The 16613-nt window shown below is 29.4% G+C and overlaps 1 protein-coding gene and 1 long non-coding RNA gene across 5 annotated transcripts in view; one reads left to right on the top strand and one right to left on the bottom strand.

Annotated features, from left to right (window-relative positions):
• Positions 1-16613, bottom strand: part of LOC142321604 (uncharacterized) — an 816200-nt gene that overhangs the window by 415610 nt on the left and 383977 nt on the right. The window lies entirely within an intron of this gene.
• nAChRbeta1 (nicotinic acetylcholine receptor beta1) overlaps positions 4112-16613 on the top strand; it is a 356989-nt gene continuing 344487 nt past the window's right edge. Inside the window, exon 1 of the mRNA XM_075359825.1 lies at positions 4112-4359. Within this exon, the coding sequence (XP_075215940.1) occupies positions 4299-4359 (61 nt within the window). The 5' untranslated portion in view covers positions 4112-4298. The remainder of the gene's footprint in view (positions 4360-16613) is intronic.

The raw sequence follows: 16613 nt of genomic DNA, 5'->3' as shown, positions 1-16613 counted from the left end.
TTTAGATACTTCAGCATCAACAACATTATAATATTATTAATTATAATACTATTTTATAAATAATATTAAAATCTTATTGTTTTTGTTTTCCATCTGGAGGTTCCGAGTTTGAATCCCGGTCAGGCGTGGTATTTTTTACACGGTACAAAATTCATCATCATACATCTTAGTAACTATTAAAAAATGTCAGTCTATTTTTGCATTTATAAATAAATAAATATTACTTAAAACCATATAGCTGTGTAAAAACTATTAATATGGATTTCGTTGCGTTTTACTATTACATAGCTGAAAAATTGCACCGAAGGATTTTATTTAAGATAAAATACTTTCAGATCTCTTTCGAACAATGTTTTAAATTATTTTTTTACCTTAATTTTCAATCTAGCTCTGAATTGCAGAGCAAAATGATATGATATTAACAAAAATATTTTTAAAAAAAACTTGAATGATTTTTAATAAGCATGAAAATAAAACGTTAGAATTCTTTCAAACTGTTATATGCGTAATAATTACATTATACTGAAAAATATTGCTATCAAACAGTTATTTAATAATGAAAGAATTTTGAAAATGTAAATAAGGAAGATCCTTGTCCATGTTTATTTAGTTTGCTGATAAAAACTATTCGATTTTCCTGATATTTGAGCAATCGGTTCTTGGATGCAGGTTAACTGGAGTAAAATAGCGAGCAATTATTTTTAAAAATTTCTATGTAAGGAACTTTTAGATCAGAATATAATAAATGATAGATGCGTGATAAGAAATTTGATGAATATATGAAAACATCTGATGTGGACGCTACATGACTTCCCTGTACGCCTATTAAATTACATTACACCCTTTTTAAAATAAAAAGTACATAAAATTATATTTTGTTAATAACTTCTGATTTTTTTTTTTTGTTATTATTTATCGTAAATAATAACAAGCAGAGGTTAATAATTATAAATAAACCAATATATTTAGATTTAAAAAAAAGTTAAAAAAAAAGCAGTTGAAGTCTGATTCGAACCGATGTGCCTTCCCCTTGTAAGATCCAAATATTTCATTATTAAAATTTCATTTGGCTATAACTCTGGAACTAATGAAAATAAGTACCACTTATGATATATCGTTGAAAAGCTCTCAATTAGAGCTTATTACAGCAGTTACGAAAAAATCCAAAATTCAATTTTGTTTTGGATTTTGGGTGTTTTTGGACACTTTTGGTTCAGTCGACTGCAATCAAAAGAGAACATGCTCAACTAGATATTACAATAATCCTAAATAAAAAATTTCAACATCCTACGGCTAATTGTTTTTGAGTTATGCGAGATACCTACGTACGAACATACGTCACGCCGAAACTAGTCAAATGGATTCAGCGATGGTCAGAATGGATATTTCACGTTGAAATCTGAAAAACGAAATTTTTACGATCATAGTACTTATTTTACTTCGTACAAGGAAGTAAAAAAATGTCGAACGGAATGTTTGAACGAAATTAATTTTTTGCTAATAACACACGAAAAAATTTGAATTCCGTATATCTAAGATGAGATTTTTAGAGAAATAATTTTGGCTTTAGATGAAATTGTGATATGTAATATTTCCAAAAATTCTAAAATATAAAATAAATTTAAAAAAATACTTTCTTTAAAGAGTAACTTCTTTAATCATACTTACATCAAAAAATGTTTATTCCTATTTACTCAATCCATATAACCTATTTAGGTATATTTTTCTGCCCATCCTGAACCGATATTTTCGCACATTGATATTTCAAATAGGAAAGAATATTTTTTTGTTAATATTAAGCCCTTTCTTTAACTTAAATAATTTTTTAAACACTAGTAATATTATTACAATTAAATTAACTATGAATATCCCAGGTGTTTTTTTTCATTTTCTTTTAAGTGATGGAATAACAAATTTTGTTGAACTTTTTTCTGAATAGATGGAATATTTTATGGAATACTATTTTATGATATCGGTTGTGTTATACTTGAAACTTCATGAATGTTAATCAAATTTTACTCAAAAATATGGCATCAATTAACATTATCCGATTCCTTTTCAATAAATAACGTAATGAAGAATAAGAAATTAAAATAACTCTGCTTTCATAAAACACTAGGGTTTAAATGTGATATTACCTGTCAGGTAAAGTTTCTGGTAAAAAAATAAATTAAGAAACGGAAGCTGGAGGATACGTTGTAGGTAGTATTTCCGGAAGTATATGCGTATAGGCGCGTGCACGGGCGTGTAGTGTGTATGTGTGAGGGTGTAGGACTTAGAAGTTCTGCGTCAAATGCTTAAGAGGAAGTGGGTGTTTTGTTACGGATGAGTACGAGTATGAATTTTTTTACGGATAGAGTATGAATAACAAAAGGGGGAAAATACGAATCGTAGGGAAAAAAATAATTGAGGAAATTGTTTTCCCGTTCGAACTGATTTCTTTAGGAAATACCGATAAACATTTAATAATTTTATATTTACAAACGTATATTAAAAGAAAAAGAGATTTTAAGAATTCTGCATAATCAATTTGTTTTCACGCACAGTCAAACGCTCGTGAGTATACATAGCTGAATTTGAATATGTACGCAGGTCCGTATTTAAAATATAACATTAAATCGGAACTAGGCGAACATATTCAGTTTAAAATATTCCTAGCGATCACAAAAAGTTTAATGAAAAATGCTACTTTATTATTGTAAACTATTAAACAAAGTTTAATATTGTTTCTTTTATTTAATAAATATATAATTTACAATATTCATTCTGTTTACTTTAGAGAAAAAAATATGTAAGCTTTTATTGCACTGATTGATGAATAATTAGGTGATTAAAAGGGCTGTTGACGTTTAGAAATAAATGGAATGGATACAATAAAGTTATCAAAAATATTCGCTAATTTTACTCCAGTATTTATTTAGACAGAACAGAATCTATTTTGATAATCGATTAAACTTTTAGCAATCTATTCTACATTCAAAATTTAGATTAAAAAATGAATTAAAGAGTATAAATTTTGTAATATTAAAGCGATATTCTATTAAATATTTTATATTACATAGTAATATTAAAGGAATATTGATGCCCTTAGAGAAAAGCTGTTACTGTTTTCTCTTTTATTCATAAGGTTTAGGGTTGAAATCAGATTCAATTTGGTATTTTTATATTGTAAAAAAAATTCATGTTATATTCTTATACTCTGAAAGCAAAGTGGTAAATTAACTGTACATTCAAAAAAAAAGGTTAATAAATAATTAAATAAAAGAAAAAGTTTCAAATAAATAGGTGTAATATCAACGACAGTTAATCAAAATATTTATTTCTTTAACTGAAATTTTAATAGTCTGATAACTCTTGAGAATCATGAGAAATATTGGTATATTTAAATGGAATTAAAAACTTATTTTTTCAATAACAAAAATTTTAAGTGGTAAATAAAATTAAACACATACGTATATATATACATCATAAGTGATACATACACTATGTGAATTTTGAAGAAACTGCAACAGAATATTGTTTGTTTTATTACCTACATATCGGGATACTGTTGAATTTAAAAATAGTCTGTTTATTTACAATAGGGGTAAAATAATTATTTTGTATTTCAGTGTTTTATATATAATGTACATACACACTAGGGCGTGTGTATGTCTGTGCACGCGCGTATGCCCTATGGCACGAATATCACAGACAATACATAATACATCATTTAAGTGAGATTCTAACGTCTTGGCTGGGTCTAGAAAGGATTACTCGGTCAACGGTTGTTCAGAAGTTGAAGAGCAGAACAACAGCACAACGTTCGGAACAAAGGCACACTAAGAGGGGCTCCTCCCTAAAATTGCTTTCACCGTTTGCTATTTATTTAATCGCGAAAAGGAAAACGTTACATCTCGATCGTTGCAGATTTATGTCGTTAAAAAAATTTTAAAAATATATAATGAAGCGAATAATTTTATAAAGTAGACAAAGATTATTAGCAAATAATTGAATGTTAGAAGAAGAAGCTACGTTACAGGCGCGTGCGCGTGACGTTGCGTTCGATACGCGGCTGGGGCTGGGACCGGCCGGGCGCTAGGTCTGCAGTATGGCGCTTGGCAACGTACAATTCACTAACATAAACACACCTTGACTCGGGCCGTTAACACCCAAACTGTTAGTTAAATGATACACAGCGGGTTAAGTTCGTGAAATGAGGAAACTGCTGTAGCCCCCCGTGCGTGTGGAGTGTAGACCGCCTGCCTGCCTGATGGAGCGACAGACCGCCTGACCATGGAATCCTTCCAACATTCAGCATGAACCCCGTCATCATTGCCGTAGCCATGGTCCTGCTGGTATTCGGTGTCATCATTCCTGGTAAGCAGGGGCGAAGCCGCCGCCCTCCTACTTTACGCCCTTAGTTAACACCTTTATATTAGCAGCTATTATTGTTGTTGTTATTATTATAGCCCCATATAGATATTATTATTATTATTATTATTATTATTATTAAATTATTATAATCATATCTCAATAGGGAATTTGCATAATTATAACGGTAATATATTTGTACACGATATTGTAAATATATTAAAAAAATTAAATACGATTTAGTATTTCGCTATCCGTAACATATTCGTATTAAATTATTAAGGGATACTTAAGAAAAGGGAAAAACTCAAAATTTATATTTTTCCTTTATGTATATAAATGTGTAATAAAGTTTAACCGATATAAAGTAAAGTTTATAAAAACATTTAATGATAATATAAACGAGTGCATAGGCTATAAAATATGTTATAAAAAATTATGCTCACATCGCTAACGCGCATATACGGTCGAACGGAGGGATGCTTATGTTAATTTGCAAGAAGTACGTGTCACTATTATTTTATTCGTGAATAAATAAAAAATAAAAAAATAAACAAAAATAGTTTATAAGTAAGACATTTTATTACAATAAAAGTAATCCTGTAAACATTTTTATATAAATAAACGTTTGTGTATTCGATATATTAAATATATTTACTTTATAGATTTATAAAAAAAGCCTCCTGCATTAGTGCATAAACACATTTTTCATTCTTACCTTATTTAAATGAAAAAAAAATATTTAAATATTATATGTTAAAGATACATATTGAAATAATAATGAACCCCATACATCTACAGGTATATATATATATATATATATATATATATAAACTACCTCCTACTCGGTGTATTATTTTCAAATAATGAAAAGATGATTAACAGTTTATAAATATAAGAAGTAATATCATCATCAGAATGAAATGCTATTTACAAATAAAAGTCTGATGATTAATTAAATTTATTATAAGAAATAAAATTGATATCGTAAATCTATTTTATTATATAATAATAATTATTATTATTGTGGATAGCAATTAAGAAAAAAAATAATTTAATAATATTATTAGGCATTTTTAAATATATATTAAATAAAACGATACGACCTAGTTATTAAAATTAATCCGAAATGAAAAAAATATAAATAAATCGTCTATTTTAAATAAATTTTCAAATAATAAACTTGTTTTATATCATAAAATACATCTGAAAGTCATAACCTAACATTTAAACAAAAAATCTTTCAAACTTATTAAAAAAGAATTAAATGGAATAATTAAATTTTGTTAAAATTGACATGATAATATTTACAACATCAAAAGAAAAGAAAAAATACATATACAATAATATTTGTATGAACTAAATTTCACTTCCGGAAGTGTGGTGTAAAACGTAATTATGACGAGGGTAAATGCAAATTTACCCGCCATATATATTTTTTCCGTTTTAAAAGGTTACTCCTTCTGAATATTGGTTTGTCATCTTGGAGTATTTTTATGATTTATTTATTTATTGTTTTTGATAACATATATTTTTTTTTAAGTTGTAATAAAAAGAGATAGCAAGGAATATTTTAATTGTGGTGGTTTTCAAAAAAAAACTTCGGTTTAACAAAACATTTACGGTCGTTTTGCTTAATATTACAGTGTTTTCTTTTCTTATTTTATCATCTCTTTAGTTAGCTAGTATTTATTATTTATTTTAAAGCCTATATGTTAAAAATTAACTAATATTTTGTATCTGACTATTCCACCCGCTTCCACAAATAATTAATTTTTTCTGATTATGAAGACTGTTTTAAATTTTTATGTTGTATTTTTTTTTTTTTTAATCGACTTCAATAAAAAGTGGAGGTTCAAAATTTGACACTTGGTTTTTTTTAAATATTTATCTTTAACAAATGGTCTTACTTTAATGATTATTTACTACATAAAGAATTTTTATAATGTGATTCCATTGTAGTTTTTAACATAAACGGAAGATTTTTTAAAAAAGAATTTAATTTAAATATTAAAATAAAATAATAATAAATCAATAAAATTAAATACATGTTTTTTTTGTGTGTGTTTATCATTAGAGTTTTACAGCGCAATGACTTATAATTAGATATTACACTTATATTTCTGATATTCTAATAAAACAAACATTGTTATGTCAAAATTTAAAAGAATTTGAATCGAAAACTCATAATTATAAAGTAAAAGAAAGAAAAGTTCCAACTTTGCAATGTATCTTAGCTTACAATTGGCAGACGTAAATATATTTCTACCATCTGTTTAAAATCTGTTAAAAATCTTAAAATCTGTTTACATCAAACCTAATGAAATTTAAGTTTATTTTAAGCTTCATCTTTGCTATGGCCTAGTGTAAACATGATCAGAATACCTTCAGTATTTTCCACTGATCAGATAAGTTTAAAATAAATTGTTTCAGATGTGTTGGTAATGATCTTTCTTCTTGATATCAATTCTTTGATCATTTTTTGTAAAACAGGTTTTGGTTTTATTTATATCTGGATATAAATATCTCTTCTTCTATACTTACTTAACTTGTACTTTATGAAGCAATACTTTTGTTGCTTCGTAAGTTATGATATTGTGTGCGAAATTTTTAAGATATAGAAATAATGAGTTTATAGATAATAAGATAACGAAAGGGTTAAAGTCTTAGTTTGATTTTTTTTTTTTTGTCTTCAGTCATTTGACTGGTTTGATGCAGCTCTCCAAGATTCCCTATCTAGTGCTAGTCGTTTCATTTCAGTATACCCTCTACATCCTACATCCCTAACAATTTGTTTTACATATTCCAAACGTGGCCTGCCTACACAATTTTTCCCTTCTACCTGTCCTTCCAAAATTAAAGCGACTATTCCAGGATGCCTTAGTATGTGGCCTATAAGTCTGTCTCTTCTTTTAACTATATTTTTCCAAATGCTTCTTTCTTCATCTATTTGCCGCAATACCTCCTCATTTGTCAGTTTATCCACCCATCTGATTTTTAACATTCTCCTATAGCACCACATTTCAAAAGCTTCTAACCTTTTCTTCTCAGATACTCCGATTGTCCAAGTTTCACTTCCATATAAAGCGACACTCCAAACATACACTTTCAAAAATCTTTTCCTGACATTTAAATTAATTTTTGATGTAAACAACTTATATTTCTTACTGAAGGCTCGTTTAGCTTGTGCTATTCGGCATTTTATATCGCTCCTGCTTCGTCCATCTTTAGTAATTCTACTTCCCAAATAACAAAATTCTTCTACCTCCATAATCTTTTCTCCTCCTATTTTCACATTCAGTGGTCCATCTTTGTTATTTCTACTACATTTCATTACTTTTGTTTTGTTCTTGTTTATTTTCATGCGATAGTTCTTGCGTAGGACTTCATCTATGCCGTTCATTGTTTCTTCTAAATCCTTTTTATTCTCGGCTAGAATTACTATATCATCAGCAAATCGTAGCATCTTTATCTTTTCACCTTGTACTGTTACTCCGAATCTAAATTGTTCTTTAACATCATTAACTGCTAGTTCCATGTAAAGATTAAAAAGTAACGGAGATAGAGAACATCCTTGTCGGACTCCCTTTCTTATTATGGCTTCTTTCTTATGTTCTTCAATTGCTACTGTTGCTGTTTGGTTCCTGTACATGTTAGCAATTGTTCTTCTATCTCTGTATTTGAACCCTAATTTTTTTAAAATGCTGAACATTTTATTCCAGTCTACGTTATCGAATGCCTTTTCTAGGTCTATAAACGCCAAGTATGTTGGTTTGTTTTTCTTTAATCTTCCTTCTACTATTAATCTGAGGCCTAAAATAGTTTGATACTAGAACTAAAAAATTACTTTTTTATAGTTATAAACAGATAAAAATCTTAATAACTGTAATTTTTACTTAAATACTACGAATATGTAAATTGTTATAAACTTAACCTACTTATGATTACAATTAAAATTTATACATTCTTAATAATTTGTTACTACCTACACAATAATTGTTATTTTGCTTTGAAATAAACTGTATAATCCTTATAATTAAACGTAAAATATTAATAAATCAACATATTTAACCTATTTTACAATTTTATTTAGAACAAAGAAAAACAAAACAATTAGATAATCGTCAACGTGTATCAGCTGATTTCGAAATCGAGAGTTCTTAGGTTCAATTCCTAATAAGGTAGTTGCTTTTATTCGGATTTGAATACTAAATGGTGGATACCGGTGTTCTTTGGTGGTTGAGTTTCAATTAACTACACGTCTCAGGAATAGTCCGTCTGAGTTTGTTCAAGACTACACATTTACCGATACAGTTACATTACACTTATAAGTTGCTAATGACTTTAATTAATGATACGCCTATAAATAAAAACGTTAAAAAAACATTTCTATTTATTTTTTGAATGTAAATATTTATACTAAAAAACAAAGCGAATAATATTTGTGAATAAAATTAGTTAATTTTTTCAAAGCGAGTTAGGTTTGTTGTCTTCAACGAAAAAATGATATAAACTTTTTTATGCGTATTTCCAGATCCATTTCGAAATTACACTTGCAAAGAATAATGATTTTTTTTTTAATTAGGATTTAAAAATTACCATTATGATCTAATAAAATAATTAAATAAATGTATATCTTTCTTTTAGATTTTGTCTACGTTAGATTACATAAGATATTAGTAAATTTTTGCTTATGAAATATATTATTTATAAATTATTAATTAAAATTAAAATTCACAAAAATAGATTACAAATTTCTATAAGGAAAACATTATAATAATCTGTAGCGAATTTCCCGCAATTTATTATTTAACAGTTTTGAAAGGATTTTAAATTATCTATTTAAAATCCTTTCAGTAAACTGTTTTTAACCTTTCAGTAATTTTTAAATAAGTAAACTTATTTTAAAGAACTTATTTTAAACTTAACTTAATTTAAATAAGTAAATAGATATTTTAAATAAGTATCTTTAGGGTAACAGATATTAAAAAAAAATATTTATACTTAAATAAAAATAAGTCAATAAAATTCTAAATAAATAAATTTTATCAAATGAATTTTCGTGTAAAATCAGTTTTATTTTAAGTAGAATGTATTTAGAAGCCACAAAATAAATGTAATTTAAATAAATAATGATAAATAAAATGTTTGAAAAACTATTTCGACTAATTCAATTAACTTCCTTCATGAATTCTGAACTCATTAATTTTAATATTTGTTAATTGTTAAAAAAATTAGCAAAATATCACTTGTATAAAAATTGTTTTTCAATGATCAAATTAGATTTAACAATTAATTTTATTTTAGAAATATAATTATTGTAAACATTGTATAATCTACCCGACAGAAGGACAGACACGAGCACGGGCTTAGTGCTTGCTCGGGCAATAGCCAGCGGTTAAATTTACATTTTCATTTACAACAGCTGCAAATAAATATAATATTAAAATTAAATTTAGAATAATTAATATCAAAATAAATATATCTCTGAAACAAACGTCAATAAGATTATTAAAATATAAACCGTACTTGAAAGTTGGTACGTAGTATACCATATACCACAATATAACACCATACATATTAAAGAACAAAGACTTCTGCTGCCATCTCCCTAGTATAACTTTCAACATATAAATTATTCTATCTGCATTATAATAAATATGCAGAAATTTCTTCAACATAAGTTTATCGGCTAGTATTAATCTAAATTCAAGTTAAAACTGAGGATTTCTAAAACCGTTATATCCGAAAACTTCCACCTACAGTCTGGAACTTTTTCACTAATCGTCTCATTATGTAAATATGTCGAAATTTTCATTATAATATGTTGAAATTTTAATATAATGTACGCATATGGCCGTAGAAGCAAAATGAACATAAAGAAAATATTCTACTGGCTCAGGTAGCCTCTATCAATGAAGTATCATAATGAACGCTACACCTTCAAAAGATTTTTAGAAGGTTTTGAAGATTCTTTCTTCTACATGCTGACAGAAAGATATAAAGGTAAATTTACCAACTGAAGATTAGTCCTGTATACATAAATTTATACTATTTGACCTATGCTCAATTTTTTTTTTATTCGTTGGTAATCTCGTGAGTTAATATGCTAAAACAGAGCCCGTTAGAAGAATTTTAGATTGGTGTTAAATGTCTAAAAACACGTAACGAAAATCATACGAAAGTAATGTTTAATTTTCAAGTTTATATTTTGAAACAAATATTTTTTTTAAATTTCGTTTTATAGAATTTCTAAAAAAATATAAATAATTATCCTTAAAAAAATAAAGGTATATTTCAGTCTAGAATCACAGGTTTAAAAAAAAGCTCCCTACAACTGTTTTAGGTTGTACCACCTGTTAGTTCTCATTTACTTCGGTATCACTTTAAATTTTATGATTATTTGAATGAAAAAACATTTTTAAAAAACATTACAATAAAGTGTTTTTCAGTCATTATATTTCAATTTTTTTTTTTTATTTGCATATCAAATATTTTTGTTTTTATCTTTTGCTTTATATGTATATTTAAAGTTTCAAAAAAAAGATCTGATAAATTTCCCTCATTGAATATTTTTTTTGAGATCAGGGAAACCCTGATTCCAACAAAAGTGTTTCCCATTTATATAAACTCTGTGAAGCCAAGTTTTAAGGTAATTTCATTTTCTTGGGGAGCTAATTTTTTATTATGAAAGGATACCTATATGAAACAAAAAATGCAAATATATGAAATAAATTAACTTTTTTTATGTTGTAAATTCCTTTTCTCGAGTAGTTTTTAGAACATTTATATTATAATTTTCCACTGTAATTAAAAGACGATGATACGAGTAAATAAGTGGGAAATATTGACAAGAAATAAGAAAGTATTGTTTAAATATCTTTTATATTAATTTCAATTATTAAGTAGACTAAAAGGACCAACCTACACAACTTATATGTGTTACTTTATGAAGCAGCAAAAATCAACAAAAAAAAGGTATTCCAATAACATAATCAACTAAATCTTTTCTTAAAGACTTATTTTGTAAGAAAATTTTAACTTTAACTGAAATAGAATACAAAATATATTCTATTTAATATAGGATTAACTGAAAATATTATTATTATTATTTTTATTTATTTATTTTAAGTTAATTACCTGATTTTTTTATTATATGCTTATTTTTCCTTCGATTTCATATTTATGATTAAAATTTTTCTAATATAACACTGAGTTTATAAAGAATAAAGGGTAAAATATAAAATAAAAAAATTTGCATCAAGAAAGAATAGATATAAGCATAAATGAAAACATAATTTTCATTTTAGATAAAATCAAGTTGTAAAATTAACTTCACACTTTGCGGCTTTCATTCTAATATATTTCCATAACTGATAAATATAATTACTTCATCTTCTTAGGGAAAAGCATAAATTACATTTTTTCTCTATCCTTTCTTATTTGGTCAAATTTATTATGTTAAATATTAGAGAAAAAATATTGAACAGAAAACCGGATACATTTAAAGTAATAATGCTAATATATATATCGTAGCATGGGTTAAAGAAGAAAGTAGTTTTGCAATTAATTAAAAATTAAATTAAGATAAGAATATATAATTTTTTATATTCTTATTTTAAAAAAGTGTGCATATTCTTAAAATATAAACTGTAAGAGACCTTTTCCCATATTTTATCGGAAACCTTTACCGTTTGAGTTTTATTTACTATATTAAAATGGCCATATCTCGTCTAAAATTTTAGCTTAATGTGAAATAACATCAGTTCATTATTACCTGTTTAACGAATACAGATAGGAAATAAAAAAAAAAAAAACACCATTCTAATCTCAATTTGACAATTTTTATCATTTTTTCATTACTAATTCCGAACCACTTGTTTTATATATTTTCTCCCTCCCTATTAGTTATAACCGGATATCATTTTTTATAAATTTACTTTCATAAGAATAATAATCGTTGGAATTAATATAGTGACAAATAAAATGCCGATCTCCGAGGTGGAGTGGTAGCATCTTCGACTTTCACTCGGAGGTACCGGGTTCGATTCCCGGTCAGGCATGCCAGTTATCATACACTAAATTATTCCATTTCCATATCCCACCCGGAAGCGTAAGGCTTATGTGATAATCATCAAGCGCAAAAATAAAAATGTATAATTGTTAGAAGAAGATTCTTTTTTAAATCGTTAAACAAAAATTATATACAGTAATCATACATTAAATTTTAAACCATTATTTTATCATTAATTCTCTAGTTTTATGTCTAATATTAAAAAAATAAAAAAATTAACACACTATTTTAAATTAATGAGTTAATGTTCATTTGAAATTATATTACTGAAATATAGATGCGAAAGTATCATCAACCAGCAGGCTACTTTGAGCCTCACCGAAATCTGTTTTTCAAAACATAGGCTGTGTATTGACATACTAAGACAGGAATCAATTTAAAACATCACATTGTTACTTATTTTTTTTTTTTGAATTTTTACGGGCATCGACTGCTAAGGTCATTAGCCCTCGTCACATTCTTTAAAAGAAATTATTATCTCCATCAGGATCGTCATATGTAAGGGTGTAAAGGGCCCTTACATTTTATTTAAAAACACAAACTTCACAATAAACATTAAGACATAAAAGACAAGGACAATCACAAACACTTATGGGGTGTAAAGGGCCCCAATATTAAAATTTGAGATAGGTTCTCAAAAGACCATAAAATTAAAATTTCAGCTTATCAATACCATATCATTCTTTCTTTCTTCTACAAGTCTCATTTATAGTTTGTTTAAACACCCTCGGGGCGACCAGAACCGCCGTTGAGCAGTATATCAGTCGCGCCAGGGTGCCGTGGAAGTAGAATCCTTCTTATAAACAGGCTATAGGCATGCACGGCGTACACCCATAGCCTTGCGCCCTGAATCCACCCTTGAGGGTCCCCCATGCCATCATCGGACACACCCCGACTCACTGCTCTTGAATGCAGGAGAGCCAAAATGGTCTAGGCAAGAGGGCTACCTCCCGTCACTATACGTGCCACGCTTCGAGACTCCCGTATATGTATATATAAATCTACCGCTTAGAGATTCTTTTGTCACAGCTTTAAACATTCATTTTATAGACTTTTAAGAAGTCCACTGGCGTGTAAAAATGCAACTATATTTTCTTTTTTCCATTATCCAGATCAGCTCTAATATTATTTGTAAGACAGAACCTCTTTCTGAGGTTCTCATATATGGTACACTCTTCTATTAGATGCTTGATTGTCAGTGTTTTATTACAAACACCGCACATTGGTCTCACTTCGCCGGTTAACATATATAAATTTGTTAATCGCGTGTGACCGATTCTAAGTCTGGTCACCGCTACTTGTTCACGGCGAGTCAACTTAAAGTCGCTTTTCCATTTATAAGGAGAAGTTTTAACTGAGTTTAATTTTGTATTTAAACTCCTCCATTCAGCGTTCCACTTGTTTCTTACTATGTTTGTTAGACGGTTTTTAACATCTGCCACTCTTGCAGGAAATGCATCCAAATCATCGCAGACTGTTGCTTTTCTGGCAGCTTCGTCTGCGATTTCATTACCTGTAATACCAGCATGCCCCGGAGTCCATACAAATACGCATCGCTGTCCTCGTTGTTTTAGTACGTATAAAATGGACAGGATGTTTGCAATTAGGACATCCTTAATGTTCTTGTTCCGAATTGCGACAAGTGCACTTAATGAATCGGAACATATTAGCACTCTCTCTTCGCAATAGTGTTCAGTGTAGCGAAGAGCCTGCTGAATTGCAGTGAGTTCTGCCGTGTAGACACTGGCCACATATGGCAGTTTCCAAAAGTGGGCTTCTTCATTTACATATATTGAGCATCCAACACCATGTTCGGTTTTAGAACCGTCAGTATAAATTCTAATATGTTCTTCGTAGCTACTGACGGTTGCCAAAAATTCCTGCTGGATGATCACTGCTGGTTTCTTTTTTATTTCTCCTTCAGAGAGATCCAAGCTTGTATTTACCGCTGGCAAGAGCCATGGCGGTATTTCTCTAGTAGAAATTGACAATGTATCTGGAATGGCAATTTCATATTTATTTCTTAATTCGTGGTACCTAATTCCGGCTGGTCTGGAATAGGTAGCACGACGTTCGTATAATGCAGCCATGGGATGATTCGTAAACAATTTATTATTTATATGAGCAGGGAAAGCCCATACATTTGCTGCATATCTTAACAAGAGGATCTCTCTTCTATAATATAGTGGCATTATTCCGGCTTCAGACATTAGACTAGCCGCCGGACTTGTGCGGAAAGCGCCTGTTGCATATCTTATTCCGCTATTATGAACTACGTCTAACTTTTTTAAATGCGACTTTCTAGCGGATGAATATACGATACATCCGTAGTCTAGTTTAGATTGAACCAATGCTTTATACAATCTCAATAATGTCCCTTTGTCTGAGCCCCAATTTAAGTTCGATAAACATTTTATAATGTTTAGGGCTCTTTTGCATCTATCACTCAAGTCCTGTATATGTAATCCCCATGTAAGGGATTTATCCAATACTAATCCTAAATATCTTACATTGTCTTTATATTGTATTGGATTATCATCAATTGTCAACGCAGGACTTTGATGAGGAATTCTCTTCCTACAAAAGTGTACACAGCACGTTTTTTTTCTGGTGAGAACTGGAATCCGTTATTCCTTGCAACTTCATTTAGAGCATTGATCGCTCGTTGCAATTTGTACCTCACCACAGCAGTCTTGTTGCTGGCAATGGTAAACAAGGTACCGCTCAACAGCGAGCCTTGTGGTATGCCATTTTCAAAATTTCTTACAGATGAATATTCGCTACTGACTCGTACTTGGAAAGTACGGTCATTCATATAGTTGCTGAGTAGTATAGGCAGGTTGCCACGAATGCCCCATTCATGTATCTGGAGCATTATACCATGACGCCTGGTCATATCGAAAGCCTTCTGCAGATCGAAGAAGACTCCGACACAATGTTTCCTTTTAATGAAGCTGTTATATATAACGTTCTCTAAGCTGATCATTTGATCAGTGGTAGAATGGTATTGCCAAAAACCTGCTTGATACGGTGATATCAGGTTTTCTTTTTCCAAAACCCAGACGAATCGATTATTAATCATTTTCTCCAGTATTTTTCCCATAGCACACATCAAAGAAATAGGACGATAGCTATTGGGGTCTGTTAAATTTTTATTTTTCTTTGGTACTGGAACAACATGAGCTTTTTTCCACTGTTGCGGGTACGTTCCATCCCGCCAAATTTTATTATAAAGTTCTAATAATCTGCGTTTTGCAGTGGTATTCAGCTGCCTGATCATATTATAATGGATTTCATCCGGACCAGCAGCTGTGTTACCTGCTTTTTCCAACGCTTTCACGAATTCTTCCATTTTAAATGGTACATTATATGAGTAATTATATTCAGTTCTAAAATTTAGTAGACCTTCGAGTTCTTCTTTTTTGGTTCGAAAACCTTCCTCGTAGTTAGCCGTTTTGCTGGCCTTCTCGAAGTGATTGGACAATAGCTCTGCTATTTTGTTTGGAGTATCCTTAATTCCATCTTCATCTTGAAAACTAGTTATGGGAGCAAAATTTTTACGCCCACAAATCGCCTTCACTTTCCTCCAAACATCTGATGCAGTAGTGGTTCTGTCAATGGATGACACGTATTGCTGCCAGGATCGTTTTTTTCGAGTCTATCATAAGACGTTTTGCATACGCCCTGTTGTTAAAGGCAACAAGATTTTCTATACTAGGACGCTTCTTAAAGGCGTTATACGCCCTTTTCTTTCTTTTTATAGCTTCACTTATTTCATCGTTCCACCATGGAACAGGTTTCTTCGTAAGTTTCCCAGATGTTTTGGGAATATATCTCGATGCTGACTCAATTATTGCATTTGTTATGGCGTCGACATCGTCTTCGATAACTCCAGTTGTTTCTGGGAGTATCGTTCTAGCTGTGAAGCTCGTCCAGTCTGCCTTTTCAAATAACCATCTTTTAGGAATGGGATATATTGTTCTTGTAACATCAGTTACAATTTGCACCGGGAAATGATCACTTCCATGCAGATCGTCTATGACATGGAAGCTGTACCTCGGTGCTATCGATCCGCTTATAAGTGCAAGATCTATACAGGACGTCGATCCATCTCTGGGATTGAAAAAGGTTCCTGATCCGTCGTTTAAAATAAGTTCTGAATTCATCAGGAACCCTTCCAGTTCTC

Source organism: Lycorma delicatula, chromosome 3, assembly GCF_047948215.1.
Source record: "Lycorma delicatula isolate Av1 chromosome 3, ASM4794821v1, whole genome shotgun sequence".
NCBI classification, from domain to species: Eukaryota; Metazoa; Arthropoda; class Insecta; order Hemiptera; family Fulgoridae; genus Lycorma; species Lycorma delicatula.
Note: the sequence above shows the minus strand (reverse complement) of the source record. Positions and strands in the feature narration are given on the sequence as shown.